This window comes from Mustelus asterias, chromosome 13, assembly GCF_964213995.1.
Source record: "Mustelus asterias chromosome 13, sMusAst1.hap1.1, whole genome shotgun sequence".
Taxonomy (NCBI): Eukaryota; Metazoa; Chordata; class Chondrichthyes; order Carcharhiniformes; family Triakidae; genus Mustelus; species Mustelus asterias.
Genome location: NC_135813.1, coordinates 11,159,262 through 11,176,367, shown reverse-complemented (window position 1 = coordinate 11,176,367; position 17,106 = coordinate 11,159,262). Strand labels below are relative to the sequence as shown.

At 48.0% G+C, this 17,106-nt stretch overlaps 1 protein-coding gene across 1 annotated transcript in view; it reads left to right on the top strand.

Moving 5' to 3' along the window:
* LOC144503050 (hemicentin-1-like) overlaps positions 1–17,106 on the top strand; it is a 390,871-nt gene that overhangs the window by 192,574 nt on the left and 181,191 nt on the right. Inside the window, exons 33-36 of the mRNA XM_078227553.1 lie at positions 1,073–1,149; positions 9,798–9,894; positions 14,001–14,099; positions 15,069–15,245. Of these exons, the coding sequence (XP_078083679.1) occupies positions 1,073–1,149; positions 9,798–9,894; positions 14,001–14,099; positions 15,069–15,245 (450 nt within the window). The remainder of the gene's footprint in view (positions 1–1,072; positions 1,150–9,797; positions 9,895–14,000; positions 14,100–15,068; positions 15,246–17,106) is intronic.

The following is a 17,106-nucleotide window of genomic DNA, read 5'->3' as shown; positions in this document are numbered from 1 at the left end:
CTGAGTCACACACCATCCTGACTTGGAACTGTATCACCGTTCCTTCAGTGTCACTGGGTCAAAGTCCTGGGACTCCCTCCCTGTCGGAGCACCTTCACCCCCATGGACTGCAGCGGTTCAACAAGATGGCTCCCGCCACCTTCTCAAGGGCAGTTAGGGTTGGGCAATAAATGCAGGCCTTGCCAGCGACACCCACATCCCTTGATAGATTAAAGAAAACATCCAGGTGGATGGAGGTAGGATTTGAGGAAATGAGGGGGACGTATCGAGGGTGATGTTGAGTTAGATCAGGCAGGTTGGGAGGAAGCTCCAGTGGAGCGTAGATGGTAGTATGGACTGTTTGGGCTGAGTGGCCTGTTTCTGTGCAATACTATGCACATAATAGTAGAATCCTAAGTAGGCCATTTGGCCCCTTGAACCTGCTGCACCATTTAATATGATCATGTGGTTCTGATAATGGGACTGCTCTCATTAATTTTGGAGGAAGGTTCCCATATTTGGTGAGTTCCCAGTTTTACTCATGGGACGTTCAGCTCACTCCCTTCCCCACAGGGAAGACTGAAGGACTGGAGGAAATCTCAGCCCTAGTTTTTTTTTAATACTTTTCCAATTCAATCAAATCAAATCCAATTCAGAGTCTCAACAAGTTGAGACATTTCAGATCCAGGCTGACAAGACAGGGCCAGCGACCAAACCACCCTGTCCTGGGCCTGATCTACATGAGCCAAGCTGATTGGAGAAGGGGGAGGTTCCTCCTCCAAGACTTGGGCTCATTTGCATCTTAGCCAAAAGGCCGAGATGCCTCTTTTAAAAATTGCTTCATATGAAACACATGAAGCCTCAGTGTAACCCAATGACCTCAACCAAGTGCAGGCGATCCATGCTACACTTGATCTTAGCCAAAAGGCCGAGAAATCTCAGCCCTAGTTGCTGTTATGTTCACCTCAACACCGGCTGAAGGCATTTGGTTTGCGCAATCCGATGACAAGGTGACTGATTGTGACGCACGGTACAAGAGAACTGGTCAGATTTGGAGGGATTGTTTATGAATGGCTGTTATTTGCACCGACAGTGCCTCCACAGCTGCTGATTGGAGGAGCTTCTCATGTGACTGTGACTGTTGACAGCCCCCTGGAACTGACATGTCAAGTAACCGGTCACCCACCTCCAAAGATAACGTGAGTTTCCATTCTAGTTTATTGGTCAACTGAATTACCCCACCTCGACACCTTTGTTTTAATTTCATTTAATTTTTCACTGTCCTCTCCCTTTTATTTCTTTATTATTTTTCTTTATTTTTGCTTTTCCCCCCAACTTTTCCCCCCTATTTTATCCCCCCTTTCCTTATCTTTTCTCCCCCTATGCTTCCCCTTTCTCCATTTTTCTCAATTTTACCTCTCTCCCACCCATCTCCCCCTCCCCCCCCACATCTTCATCTGTCACAGATTACCCTCTGATTTCAGTTTCTCTGCTGTTTGGCCATTCATTTCTATTCTCTCTATGGGCTGCCATTAGCAGCCTTTCCCCTGGTTTCTGTGGCTATGATTCATCTTTCATTCCCTCCCCCTGCAGTATAAATATCTCCCACTTTCCATGCTTTTTAGCTTTGACAAAGGGTCGTCTGGACTCGAAACGTCAGCTCCTTTCTCTCCTTACAGATGCTGCCAGACCCGCTGAGATTTTCCAGCATTTTCTCTTTTGGCTACTTATAACGTGTTGGTTGACTGGAACCATGTGGTGCATGTTTAGATTAGTTTCTTTGGCATCATAAAATCCCTACAGTGCAGAAGGAGGCCATTTGGCCTATCGAGTCTACACCGACTCTCCGGCAGAGCATCTTATCCAGGTCCTATCCCCAGAACCTCATGTATTTACCCCACTAATTCCCCTAACCTATACATCTTGGGACACTAAGGGGCAATTTAGCATGGCCAATCCACCTAACCTGCACAACCTTGGGCTGGCACAGTCTGGCACAGTTTTGACATATATCTGGTGAAATGTTGCCCCATCTCACTTTATCACCTCCCAGAGTTACAATGCAGTAAATCAGATCCAGTGCAACTGTGTGAAGCAATGTGGCAGCCGGTACTCACCTCCCAACACCTCAGAGGGGTATTGGAAATAGTGTATATCTCGTGTACATTGGAATACTGTGCGTGAGACCAATGTGTAACTCCCTTCCCGTTGGCAAGACCGTCATTCAGTTTATGGTCCATTGTCTAAAATATATGAGAAACATTTTGGGCGGGATTTTCCGGCCGTGCTCTTGCCAAGACCGGAAAATCCCACCCATGGTCAACGGACCTTTGCATGGTTCGTGTCCCGCCCACTACGATTCCTGTGGCAGGCAGAACAGGACAATCCCGCCCTTTGTGTCCTTTTCCTCTGAGTCAGAAGTTGACCCCGTTCTTCTATGAGCAGTCATGTATACAGATAAACACAGTTGGGGAATGAGTGAGTCACATTGGTTTCAGATGTGATGTTCCATTGTCTAAATCTGCTGTCTGTGTATCATTGTTTATCAATATTAGTGTGTATATAACGCCAATATTTATATAATAATGTTACTCTTCAGGAAACCAGAAGGTGAAGGATAGAACTGGAGGCTATCTTTAATAAGTTTAATTAATTTAATTTAATATGAATACGTTTAATACTTTAATCAACATTTATTTGCAGATTTACACATTACAGGCACACACCTCCCAACCGCGGTTCCAGTCTGTGTCTATTTATAGGGGCAGAAGTGAATCCCCAGTTCACGCCCACCACCTGCAGACAATTGAACACAATTAATATACAACTAACTGTTCAGAATCATAGAATCCTACAGGGCAGAAGGAGGCCATTCGGCCCATCGAGTCTGCACCGACCACAATCCCACCCAGGCCCTATTCGCATAATCCCATGCATTTACCCTAGCTAGTCCCGCTGACACTGAGAGGCAATTTAACATGGCCAATCCACCTAACCCGCACATCTATGGACTGGTGTATACTACAATAGTAGTATTTATTTATTATTTATCAATCACAAGTAAGGCTTACATTAACACTGCAATGAAGTTACTGTGAAATTTCCCTAGTCGCCACATTCCGGCGCCTGTTCGAGTCAATGCACCCTAACCAGCACGTCTTTCAGACACTGGGGGGAAACCAGAGCACCCGGAGGAAACCCACACAGACATGGGGAGAATGTGCGAACTCCACACAGACAGGGATCCAAGCTGGGAATCGAACCCGGGTCCCTGGTGCTGTGAGGCAGCAGTGCTGACCACTGCGCCACCGTGCTGCCCCAACATACATGCGACATTGTTTACCAATTCACGTGACTATGTATCACTGCCAATCCTAATGCATGAACTGGCCTGGCCTCAGACAAATTCCAAATCGAATTCATATTTTTCTGAGTATTGAAGAACTGCGTCCCATTCTAACCTAACCAAGCCTCGTTTCATATCTCCTTCCCAATAGGTGGCTGAGGAACGGTATTCCACTCACTGAGCTGGATGGTGCCCGAGTGTCAGCTGACCGGAGCAAACTTATTATTCCCCGTTTGAAATTGGTGGATGTCGGCCGTTACATCTGCGTGGCTATGAATGAAGCAGGGGAAAGGAGAGGGGAATTTGATGTCACGGTTCATGGTACAATACTTCCCTTTCAAAGCTACGGCAACGTATTGACAATTTCATTGCCGGGATTTTAATGTTTTGCAAGTTAAGACGCAGGCTGGAAACGCCAAGGTGTTTTATGAAGTTAGCCTAGACCCTACGTTTTCCATTTGAATATGGCACGTATGAGGAAAGGTTGAGGACTCTGGGTCTGTACTCAGAGTTTAGAAGAATGAGGGGGGATCTTATTGAAACTGACAGGATACTGCGAGGCCTGCATAGAGTGGATGTGGAGAGGATGTTTCCGCTAGTAGGAAGAACTAGAACCAGAGGCCACAACCTCAGGCTAAAGGGACGATCCTTTAGAACTGAGATGAGGAGGAATTTCTTCAGCCAGAGAGTGGTGAATCTGTGGAACTCTTTGCCGCAGAAGGCTGTGGAGGCCAGGTCATTGAGTGTCTTTAAGACAAAGACAGATAGGTTCTTGATTAATGAGGGGATCAGGGGTTATGGGGAAAAGGCAGGAGAATGGGAATGAGAAAAATATCAGCCATGATTGAATGGCGGAGCAGACTCGATGGGCCGAGTGGCCTAATTCTGCTCCTACATCTTGTGGTTGATCTCGGGCGGGATTTTCCCGTCTTGGGGAGAGTGTGGCCAGAAAATCCCACCCACAGCCTCTGACAATGTAGCAAGTTTCAGAGACTCTCATAAGTAGGAGCAGAGGTAAGCCATTCGGCCCATTGGGTCCATTCCTCCATTCAGTGAAATCGCAGAATAAGTCTGTAGTTCTGGGGATTACACTCCCCCCCCCTCCCCTCCCCCCCCGCCCCCCAGGTTCAGCCATCTTTGCCCTTGGGACAACAAGAACCCAAATAGCTTTGCTAATGAATCATTGTTCACAGATAAATCTCAGCTGACTCCGAGGTAGCTGGTTTGTCCTGAGGCTGGACAAATAATGAAATGCACAATTTTAAGTGAACCTGGATTTAACCCTAAGGTACTGTGATAAAGACAGATCAAAAGCACGCCATTATTCTCCCCATGTCGGCATGGGTTTCCTCCGGGTGCTCCGGTTTCCTCCCACGGTCCAAAGATGTGCGGGTTGGGTTGATTGGCCATGCTAAATTGCCCCTTAGTGTCAAGGGGACTAGCAGGGTGGATAAGTGGGGTTATGGGGTAGGGCCTGGATGGGATTGTGGTCAGTACAGACTCAATGGGCCAAGTGGCCTCCTTCTGCTTTGTAGGATTCTATATTTCTCATAAGGAAATATCTTGAGCTTTGTAACCTCCCATGTTATGTCTGACACTAGCTCCTGAAAGTCTGACCATAGAGCTTCAATAGCTGTCTTCACTACAGTGTTAGCACCATAACCTCTGGCTCACTGTCTTCTCCTGCAGAATATTCTGATCCTTCACTGTGGTGTCCTTTCCTCTGCCTCTGGTGAGGTAACGCACCATGCAAGCTTCACCATGATGGCTGCCTTCCTCCCCCCTGTCTACGGAATCTCCCTGTAACATCTGCGTTTCTACACTTTGCCTTCCTTGGTGTGACATTTCCTAACAATCAGAATGAATCAACTATTTCAATCATCCTCGAATCATTGGAATGTACGGCACAGGAAGAGGCCATTTACCCTGTCATGCCTGTGCTAGCTCTTTCCAAGAGCAGTGGTGTTTAACTTTATAATCCGACACAGGTTTGCGCCCCTGTCGTTTCCTCATTGGCCATCTCCCTTTTAAAATTCTTTCTGGAGACAGCTTCCAACAGCTGAACCAGCGTTCCAGATTCCAGCAACCTTTATTCAAACATAGAAGATAGGAGCAGGAGGAGGCCATTTGGCCCTTCGAGCCTGCTCCACCATTCATTACGATCATGGCTGATCATCCAACTCAATAGCCTAATCCTGCTTTCTCCCCATAACCTTTGATCCCATTCGCCCCAAGTGCTATATCCAGCCGCCTCTTGAATACATTCAATGTTTTGGCATCAACTACTTCCTGTGGTAATGAATTCCACAGGCTCACCACTCTTTGGGTGAAGAAATGTCTCCTCATCTCCATCCTAAATGGTCTACCCCAAATCCAGTAAGAAGTTTAACAACACCAGGTTAAAGTCCAACAGGTTTATTGCTACCAAATAAACCTGTTGGACTTTAACCTGGTGTTGTTAAACTTCTTACTGTGTTTACCCCAGTCCAACGCCGGCATCTCCACATCATGACTACCCCAAATCCTCAGACTGTGACCCCTAGTTCTGGACTCCCCCACCATCAGGAACATCCTCCCTGCATCTACCCTTTCTAGTCCTGTTAGAATTTTATAAGTCTCTGTGAGATCCCCCATCTTGCATCATCTGCTTCCTGTGTGAAGATAAGTGCAAAGTCCTCAGGAATAATTTAGCAATGTCTTCTGCTTCATTGTGAAGAGTTTCTTTATAGGCCTGACTTTTCCTGAGTTCACCATTTACATTTCTATGTACAATGTTTTGGGCCCTTGTTAATGCTACCCGCTAATTGTTTCTTGTGACCACTCTTTGTCTCACGTTAACTTTCTTTAACTCCCTCCTACATTTTCTGTAATCTGTCTGGTTATGAACCAAATCTTGCTCGGGCGACACGGTGGCACAGTGGTTAGCACTGCTACCTTACAGCGCCAGGGACCTGGGTTCAATTCCAGCCTCGGGTTACTGTCTCTGTGGAGTTTGCACATTCTCCCCGTGTCTGCGTGGGTTTCCTCTGGGTACTCTGGTTTCCTCCCACAGACCAAAGATGTACAGGTTGGGTGGATTGGCCATGCTAAATTGCCCCTGAGTGTCCAAAGATATCTTGAGCTTTGTAACCTCTTTGTAGGTAAGAGGGATCAGCCATAGTAAATACATGGGATTATGGGGTAGAGGGTAGGGTCTAGGATGCTGCTTCAGAGAGTCAGTGCAGACACGATGGGCAGAATGGCCTCTTTCTGCACCGTAGGGATTCTATGCTTCTGACATTTGTCACACACCTCTTATTTCTGTTTCATTTAACTTTTAATTTCTTTTATTTCCTTTGTCATCTAGGGTGCATTAGCTTTCAATGTTTTACTTGTACTTGAACTATCTTTTATAGAATCAGAGAATCCCTACAGTATAAAGGAGGCCATTCGGCCCATCGAGTCTGTGCCGACCACAATCCCACTCAGGCCCTATTCCTGTAACCCTCATTTACCCTGCTAATCCCCCTGACATCAGGGTCAATTTAGCATGGCCATTTTTGGACTGTGGGAGGAAACCCACGCAGACACGGGGAGAACTTGCAAACTCCACACAGACTGTGACCCCTGGCTGGAATTGAACCTGGATCCCTGGCGCTGTGAGGCAGCAGTGCTAACCATGCAGCCCGTTCCTCGGAATGGCCCTCCATTGCTCTGCTACTCTGTTATTAACTCCCAATCACCTTCTCCAATATTCCTGTGTGAGATTCTGAGAACCATAGAATCCCTACAGTGCGGGGAGGGACCATTCAACCCATCAGATCTGCACCAATTCTCTGGAAAAGCATCCCACCCAGACCCTCCCCTCTGACTTATCCCCTTGCATTTACCATGGCTAATCTACCTAACCTGCACATTTTTGGAGTGTGGGAGGAAACCGGAGCACCCGGAGGAAACCCACGCAGACACGGGGAGAATGTGCAAACTCCACACAGACAGTCACCCGAGGCTGGAATTGAACCCAGGTCCCTCGTGTTGTGAGGCAGCAGTGCTAACCACTGTGCCACCGTGCCGCCCCTTCTTAAATCACTGAAATATTGACTGCATTTTATTTATTTTTTTGTTGTGGTTAGTCCCTCCAGCAGTGAGGATTGTGGGAGTTGAGAGGCTGTCCGTTGTGGCTGGGAATCCTGTGATCCTGGAATGTACTGTGACTGGAATTCCCCCACCATTGATCACATGGCTGAAGGATGGATACCCACTGACTGGAAGAACTGGGAGGTTTAAGGTAATTAAAGTCATTGCTGTTCCACGTCACTTTAAATTGAGGTTCCAGATTAATCAGAGATTCTTACCGCATAGAAGAGGCCTATTCGGCCCATCATGTATGAGAAGAGATTGACTAGGTTAGGATTGTTTTCGCTGGAGTTCAGACGAATGAGGGGCGGATCTCACAGAGATTTATAAAATTCTAACAGGACTAGACAGGGTAGATGCAGAGAGGATGTTCCCAATGGTGGGGGAGTCCAGAACCAGGGGTCACAGTCTGAGGATTCAGGGTCGACCATTTAGGACGGAGATGAGGAGACATTTCTTCACCCAAAGAGTGGTGAGCCTGTGGAATTCATTACCACAGGAAGTAGTTGATGCCAAAACATTGAATGTATTCAAGAGGCGGCTGGATATAGCACTTGGGGCGAATGGAATCAAAGGTTATGGGGAGAAAGCAGGATTAGGCTATTGAGTTGGACGATCAGCCATGATGGTAATGAATGGCGGAGCAGGCTCGAAGGGCCAAATGGCCTCCTCCTGCTCCTATCTTCTATGTTTCTATGTCTAGGCCAGCTCTCTAAAGAGCGGTCAGTCAGTCCCACTTTCCAACTCATTCCCGACAATTTCTTCCCTTTTCAGAAACAAATACCACTCACTATGGAACAAGATCTGCTATTTGGCTGATTATTATCAACCTCCCTCAGGTCCCATGCAGTTCACAACACGGTTTAGATCCGTTCAGTGACTGAGTTGATCTCCTTCAACAAGGCACCCAAATGTTCATTTCTTCCAGTCCCTCTGAGGCTGGCCTAGCAATTAATTCAGGATGGGTGGGACCTGAAGGGGCGGGTCCTAGAGGGGCAGGTCCTGAAGAAGCACTGCCTACAGGGGCGGGGCCTGAAGGGGGCGGGCCAATCGGTTGGGAAGGGGGGCCCTGCTGCCACTCTGCATGTGATCAGTGGCGGGGGAGGGTGGGGATCGGGGTGATATTTCTGGGCAGGGGGTGCTTGCGATCGGCCGTGGGCCCCCAGCATATCTTTTGGGGGGGGAGGGGGAGGCGTTGCGGCGTGGAATGGGGGGGTGGTGGGGAATGCTGGGTTGAAGTCGGCTGCAGCAGCAAAGAGCTGACAGATCTCCCTCTCAGAAAAGTCATCCGGCCAGAGGGTGGCGACACGGTTCATGTTGATACTGTGCAGTGAATGATAGTTCTCAGAGCTTGTGGTGTGTTAACCAGTTAGTGGAGTGCCATTGGCAGCTCTCCATGCTGTGTTTAACCAGTGCCAATCTGGACCCAGGAGCTGATTAATTATGGTTTACCAAGGGGATTTGGATAATTACCGCAGAGATAAGACTTGCAGGGCTCTGGGGGAGATGGTGGGGGTGGTGGGACTATCTGACTAGACACTAAGCTGATATGGACATGAGGGGCTGAATGGCCTCCTCCTGTGCTGTAAACATTCTATAATTCGACATTCTATAATTCCCAGAAATGCAATCTTTCAATTTTATCTTCTAAAATATGAACTTTAAGAAAATTGTATGCCTGTTTCAGTAGCATATTTACTCAGTTATACTCACAGGTGGAGAATGTAGTAATGGGGAGGCTGTAGCCTCGTGGTATTGTCACTGGACTAGTGATCCAGAGACCCAGGGTGATTCTCTGGGGACCCGGGTTCGAATCCCACCACAGCAGATGGTGAAATTTGAATTCAGTCAAAATGAAGCCATTGTTGGTTATCATCTAAACCATCTGGTTCACTAATGTCCTGTAAGAAAGGTCATTAGCCATCTTTTCCTGTGACTCCAAGTCTTTTACACAGAGGGTGGGGGGGTGTCTGGAACTCGCTGCCGGGGGAGGTAGTGGAAGCGGATACAGTAGTGACTTTTAAGGGGCGTCTGGACAAGTACATGAATGAGATGGGAATAGAGGGATATGATCCCCGGAAGGATGGGGGGTTTTAGTTCAGTCGGGCAGCATGGTCGATGCAGGCTTGGAGGGCCGAAGGTCCTGTTCCTGTGCCGTAATTTTCTTTGTTCTTTGTACTCTAGATCGATAGCTTGTGGTTGACACTTAAATGCCCTCTGAAGCTTCCCCTTCAGGGGCAATAAATGCTGGCCCAGCCAGCGATACCCACGATAAAAGAGAGTAAAATGGACTTTCAGAATGTCTTTGATTTTTTTGTTCCCCAACTACTCATCTTCTTTCTGCTTGGCTTCACAGATTGGCAGAGTGACTCTGGAAGATGGGGGTATCTACTCCTGTGTAGCTACCAATGCGGCCGGTGAATCCCACCAAGATGTCGAAGTGACTGTGTATGGTAAGTGTCACTGCCTCAAAGTGGGGAGGATAAGTCACAAAGCAACATACAAGATGGAGAACCATGGTTAAATGAAGCGCATTCCCGTGGCTTTAGCATTCTTTTAATTAATCCCTCCCATGGGGTAAAACTCCAAAGGATTCACTCCCTTTCATTGACATATGATTCTAATTAACTAATCCTTTTCCAATGTCTAGAATTCTAATGGACCAATCTCTCTCACTCTCTCTCTCCATTTTAGCAACATCACCTCAGCACAGTCCGCAGCAACAACCATCAATTCCACACGAAAGCCAATAGTTTTCCTCTTTGCTCTTGACGTGTCAGCATTGACAGCAAGGCCGACATTATGTAGGTTAGGAGGATTAGTGGGGTAAATGCATGGGGTTACGGGGATAGGGCAGAGAGCGGACCTGGGTAGGATGCTCTGTCAGAGAGTCAGTGCAGACCCGATGGGCTGAATGGCCTCCTTCTGCAACGTAGGGATTTGTGATTCATTGGTGTGATGACTTCAGCCAGGCTAATGAGGTTGGCTTGCTAGAGTATGAACTACCTGATGAGTCCTCGTCCATGCCTTTTTCCACCGCACGGAGGCGTTTCCTGTACGGGCTGCTGCTGCACAGCTTCCACTACCGCATCCTTGCCTGTCGCCCGGATACACCTCGGCGGGCCTTGTTGCCGCCGGGCGGCGGAGGTCCCCAGTGGAGGTCCCTCTACGGAGGATCTCCCCCAATTATCTTGGGGACCTGGGGTGGAGGGTGCTGCACGCAGCGGTACTGTACAACCGTAGGTTCTTTCGGTTCAAGGGCTCCCAAGCTTGCCCTTTCTGTGGTCTTGTGGAGTCCGTGGACAATGTCTACGTTTTGTGTTATAGGTTGCACTCCCTTTTTATTTTCCTCAAAAACCTTTTACTGATGTTTTGTTTGCACTTCAGTCCCACGCTCCTGATCTACGGGCACCCGGTGCGGAGAGGGGCGGGTCGGGATGGCGACCTCCTCGTGAACCTGCTCCTGGAACCTGGCGAGACGCGCCATCAATAGGTCCAGGCAGCGGGCGATCGACGGGGCCGTCCATCCCGACTGTCTGCCCCTCTACCACGGCTACATTTGCGGCCAGGTGTCTCTGGAGAGGGAGCATGCGGTGTCCACGGGTGCAGTTGATGCCTTCTGTGCCCGCTGGGCACCGCAGGGATTGGGGTGTATTATAGACGCTGACAATCACATTTTGATTTGATGTTTTAAGTTTCCTTTCGATTTTGTTTTTGGTTCGGGCTGTTCCCCCTTCCTTTTGGGGAGCTGCCCCTTTTACTTTGTCCCTAAGTTAACTTGAGCTAGTTTATTATGTTGGTACCCAAAAGAGATCCCTGATGAGTCCTAATTGATGGTTAAATCAGGGAGCCTCATGCTGCCTATTTAAAGCATTATTTAAAGCAGGTGTGTCAGACACCCAGCCTGCATTCAGCAGGGAGCAACTGGAGAGCTGGCTGTGGACAGATGTAGGGTGTAAATAAGTAACTACGTGACGGGACCTTCGTCTCCGGGGACTTATTACAATTGACCATCTCTATTTGCCCATGAGGAGGTCGTGATGAGCCACCTTCTTGACCTGTCATAGAATCCCTACAGTGCAGAAGGAGGCCATTCGGCCTATTGAGACTGCACCGACCACAATCCCATCCAGGCCCTATCCCCATTACCCCATTCATTTACCCTAGCTGGTCTCCCTGACACTAAGGGGCAATTTAGCATGGCCAATCCACCTAACCCGCACATCTTTGGACTGTGGGAGGAAACCAGAGCACCCGGAGGAAACCCATGCAGACACGGGGAGAACGTGCAGACTCCGCACAGCGAGTGACCCAAGCCGGGAATCGAACCCGGGTCCCTGGCGTTGTGAGGCAGCAGTGCTAACCACTGTGCCACCATGTCGCAGTGCTGTTTTTTTTCATACTTTTCCAATTCAATCAAATCAAATCCAATTCAGAGTCTCAACAAGTTGAGACATTTCCGATCCAGGCTGACAAGACTGGGCAAGCGACCAAACCACCCTGTCCTGGGCCCGATCTACATGAGCCAAGCTGATTGGAGAAGGGGGAGGTTCCTCCTCCAAGACTTGGGCTCATTTGCATCTTAGCCAAAAGGCCGAGATGGCGCTTTTAAAAATTGCTTCATATGAAACATATGAAGCTTCAATGCAACCTAATGACCTCAACCAAGTGCAGCATCCTCTCCATACTACACTTGATCTTAGCCAAAAGGCCGAGACGTTGCAGTGCTGTTAGGGAGGGAATTTGACTCTTCTGTAGTAGTTTGAGTCACTTGCACGGCCATTTCATGGGGCAGTTATGAGTCAACCACATTACAGTGGGTCTGGAGTCACATGTAGGTTAGACTGAGTAAGGACAGTTTTCCTTCACTGGTGGACCAGATGGGTTTTTACAACAATCTGGTACAGTCCTTTTATGAATATTATTACCCAGGCTAACATTTTATTCAGCATTTATTGATTAATCAAATTTAAATTCCCCCATGACGGGATTTGAATTTCTGTTATTGGGCAGTTAGTCTGGGCCTCTGGATTACTTCTCCTGTTACATTACCACTCTACTACAATCCCTGGAATAAAACACACCGTGTCACCGTGCTGCCCTATTATTATTATTCATCGGCACTGCTTCTCCCACGTAGGCAGTGAGTTCCAGTTCACCACCACTCGCTGTGTAACAAAATTCTTCTTCACAACACCTTGCATCTCTATCCCAAAAATCTATACCTGTGTTTCTCTTTCCTTGTCAGCCATGGGAACAGGTTTTCTTTGTTGACCTTATCTAAATCTGTCATCATCTTGTAAAGATTTCCCTTCTGTCTCCTTTTGCTCCAAGGAGATCACTTCCAGCATCTCCAACCTAACCTTACAGTTAAAAACTCCTCGTCTCTGGAACCAATCAGGTAAATCTCCTCCACATCCCCTCAAAGGCCCTCATATCCATCCTAAAGTGTGGCGGCCACGACAAGACGTGGTACTCTAGTCGTGACCTATCTCGAGCTTAATCAAGGTTCAGCATAACTTACTCACTTCCATAATCAATATAAGGGATAGGGTCTGGGTGGGATTGTGGTTGGTGCAGACTCGATGGGCCAAATGGCCTCCTTCTGCATTGTAGGGATTCTATGATTCTACGTCTTTGTGACGCAGAGAATCACATACGCTTTGCTAACTAACTATTCCTTCCAAAACATCTTTCCACCTTCAAAGATCAATACACATGAACCCCTGGGTCTCTCTGTCCCTGTACATGCTTTAGAACTGTGCTACTGAGCTGGATTCTATGGGGGGGAGGGGGGGTGGGGGAGGGGGGGGGGGGAAGGTGGGGGTGGAGGGGGAGGGAGTAGGTGGGGAGCGGGGGGGAGGAGGGGAGCGTTCTCCCTGTCCCCGACTGAAAGATCAGTCTGGCTTCCCCTTCTGAAACCTGGCTGCCCCGCAGAGACTGAATGTTGAGAGCAGCCTTAATTGACTTGGAGTGAGATCTCTGCTCTCACCTGGGTGGGGGTGTTTGCCTGGAGAGCGGCCATAAAATCCAGGCCACTATTCTTGACCCAATCGCTTTTTCCAAAGACATCTGCTCACATTTCTCTGTATTATACTCCACCCATCACTCGTCTGCCCATTTTGCCCTGCTGCATCACTGGCCAAGGTTATCCGGTCCTGCCAACGGTGACCAACCCCCCCCCCAACCCCCCCATCCGCCGTGAGGTGTGAACAATGGGAAAACCCCATTGACAGCTGCGGGGCTGGAAGATCCTGCCACAGGCCAATGGCGACTCGCAATACACGGCGGGGGAGGGATGGGGGTGGTAAATCCCGCCCACTGTGTTAACTGTGAGTTATAAATGTGGCTGTCTTTGTGTACAGCTTACAGGGTGAACGGAGACTGACTGTGGGCGGAATTTTCCCGTCCCGCCCTCCACGGGAATCATAGTGGGCGGGAGTGGAACGTGCAAAGGTTCCGGCCTTTGGGATAGGCACGGGCGGAAAATCCTGCTCTGTGCGTCAGTGGGAGTTTATCTGTTAAATTATATAAATCCTATCCGGTTTGTTGGTTTCAGAGCCTCCTGTTATGGATAAGTCTGTAGCTACCAACAAAACTGCAATGGTGAATTTCCCAGCATCCTTTGAGTGTCTTGCCTCTGGAACTCCGCCCCCTGGTAAGTGTGATGTGTCATCTATCAAAGTGAAATCCGATTGGCGCACCACATTGCCTCCTGCGCATTGTTGGCATGAGGCAAGTAGCTGTCATTATAAATTTTTAAAAAATTCATTCGTGGGACATGGGTGTCGCTGGCTGGCCAGCATTTATTGCCCATCCCTAGTTGTCCTTAGAGGGCAGTTGAGAGTCAACCACATTGCTGTGGCTCTGGAGTCACATGGAGGCCAGACCAGGTAAGGGTGGCAGATTTCCTTCCCGAAAGGACATTAGTGAACCAGATGGATTTTTAAAGTAGATTCTTAATTCCAGTTATTTTTTATTGAATTCAAATTCCACCATCTGCCGTGGCGGGATTCGAACCCGAGTCCCCAGAACATTAGCTGAGTTTCTGGATTAATAGTCTAGTGTTAATACCACTACACCATCGCCATCCAATAGCTGAACCTTGATAAAGTAACAGTAAGAAGTCTCACAACACTAGGTTAAACCAACAGGTTTATTTGGTAGCACGAGCTTTCGGAGCATTGCTCCTTCATCAGGTGAGTGAAGAGTTGGCTTCATAAACAGGGGACATATAGACACAGACTGTGTCTACCCCAGTCCAACGCCAGCACCTCCACATCATTGATAAAATAATTGAGCTTGAGGTCTCTGTAGATATTTGATGTAGCTGTTATGTTGTTTGGAATTCTAAGTTATATCTTTTAAAAATAAAACTCAGTCCATTTTTTTCCTGTCCCTGGTGTCATTTGCGATTATGAACCTTAATTTTCCAATGAAATTACCCACTGCTGGCTATTGCCAATATTCTCTCTACCCCGAGTCCCGGCAGCTACTTCCCTGCTTCTACAATAATAAAAGTTCCAATTGCATTTCCATAGCGTATTTTTAAAGATTGAACATGTGTGGGCCTTCAGCGAGATTATCTTTTCCATCGTTAACCAGTCTTTGTCACTGTGTCATCTAGTGTTGACTTGGTTCAAGGGATCGCGGCTGATCCCACGTGTGGCTGGGAGCAGTGTGTTGGAGAGTGGACGGACTCTGAAGATAGACCATGTCCAGCTGTCTGATGGAGGGCAGTATCGCTGTGTGGCAACCAATGTGGCTGGCAGCACAGAAATGCACTATTCCTTAAGAGTTTACGGTAAGCTGGATCCCATTATAAACTCACTCTTAATAATAATGGACAGTGACAGTGGAGTATCAGTGTGTGACAGCACTAAAGTGGCACGGCTTGGCTGAATGCCCCTGATGCAGTGAGATGCTGATCGTGGCTATGTTGGAGCAGCATGGTGGCGCAGTGGTTAGCACTGCTACTTCACAGCGCCAGGGACCCAGGTTCAATTCTGGCCTTGGATCACTGTGTGGAGTTTGCATGTTCTCCCCTTGTCTGCGTGGGTCCCCTCCGGGTGCTCTAGTCTCCTCCCACAACGTGCTGGTTAGGTGCATTGGCCATGCTAAATTCTCCCTCAGTGTACCCGAACTGTGGTGACTAGGGGAATTTCACAGTAACTTCATTGCAGTGTTAATGTAAGCCTTACTTGTGACTAATAAATAAACTTTTACTTTTGTCATAAGTTCATAAGATATAGGAGCAGAATTAGGCCATTCGGCCCATCGAGTCTGCTCCGCCATTCGATCATGGCTGATATGCTCCTCATCCCCATTTTCCTGCCTTCTCCCCATAGCCCTTCAACCCATTACCAATTAAAAATCTGTCTAACTCCTCCTTAAATTTACTCACTGTCCCAGCATCCACCGCACTTTGGAGTAGCGAATTCCACAGATTCACAACCCTCTGGGAGAAGTAGTTTCTCCTAAATTCTGTTTTAAATTTGCTGCCCCTTATCCTAAGATTATGACCTCTCGTCCTAGAATGCCCCACATGAGGAAGCATTCGCTCCACGTCTACTTTATCGATACCTTTTATCATCTTGTATACCTTAATTTGATCTCCCCTCATTCTTCTAAATTCCAGAGAGTATCGGCCTAAACTGTCCAATCTCTCTTCAAACGACAAACCCCTCATCTCTGGAATCAATCCAGTGAACCTCCTCTGAACTGCCTCCGATGCCACAACATCTTTCCTCAAATAAGGGGAAAGTACAGAGGTCAAATTCTTTCTCACAATAGGGAAGGTAAGTCCAAGGGGTGTTTGTTTTGGACTGCACTCATGTACCATCAGCGGTGTGTCTGGGAGCTGGTCTCTTTCCTAACTGACCGCAACAACCCTTAATCTGGAAACGCCAACTGGCGAACTCAAGAAATAGGAGGAGGAGTAGACCACACAGCCCATCGAGGCTGCTTTGCCAGTCATTGCTGAGGTTGGGCTTCAACCCACTTCCCTCCCTGTTCCCCACATCCCTTAATTCCTGGCGTTCCAAAACTCTGCCTATCTCAGCCTTAAATATAGTCAACGATGGAGCTTCCACAACTCTCTGGGATACAGAATTCCAAAGATTCGCAACCCTATTGAGTGAAGAAATTTCTCCTCATCTCAGCCCTTGATCCTGATAATATGCCCCCCTCCCCCCCATCCTCCACTCTCCGTGTTTTAGATTCTCCGACCAGCTGAAACATTCTCAACCATGGAAAGCATCCTTTCCGGATGTATCACAGCTTGGTATGGCTCCTGCTCTGTCGAAGTCTGCGAGAAACTACAGAGGGTTATGAACGTAGCCCAATCCATCACGCAAACCAGCCTCCCATCCATTGGCTCCATCTACACTTCCTGCTGCCTTGGAAAAGCAGCCAGCATAACAAAGGACCTCACGCACCCCGGACATTCCCTCTTCCACCTTTTTCCATTGGGGAAAAGATACCAAATTCTGAGGACACGTACCAACCGACTCAAGAACAGCTTCTTCCCTGCTGCCTTCAGACTTTTGAATGGACCTATCTTATATTTAGCTGATCTTTCTCTACACCCTAGCTATGACTGTAACGCTACATTCTGCACCCTCTCCTTTCCTTCTCCCCTATGTGCTCTATGAACGGTATGTTTT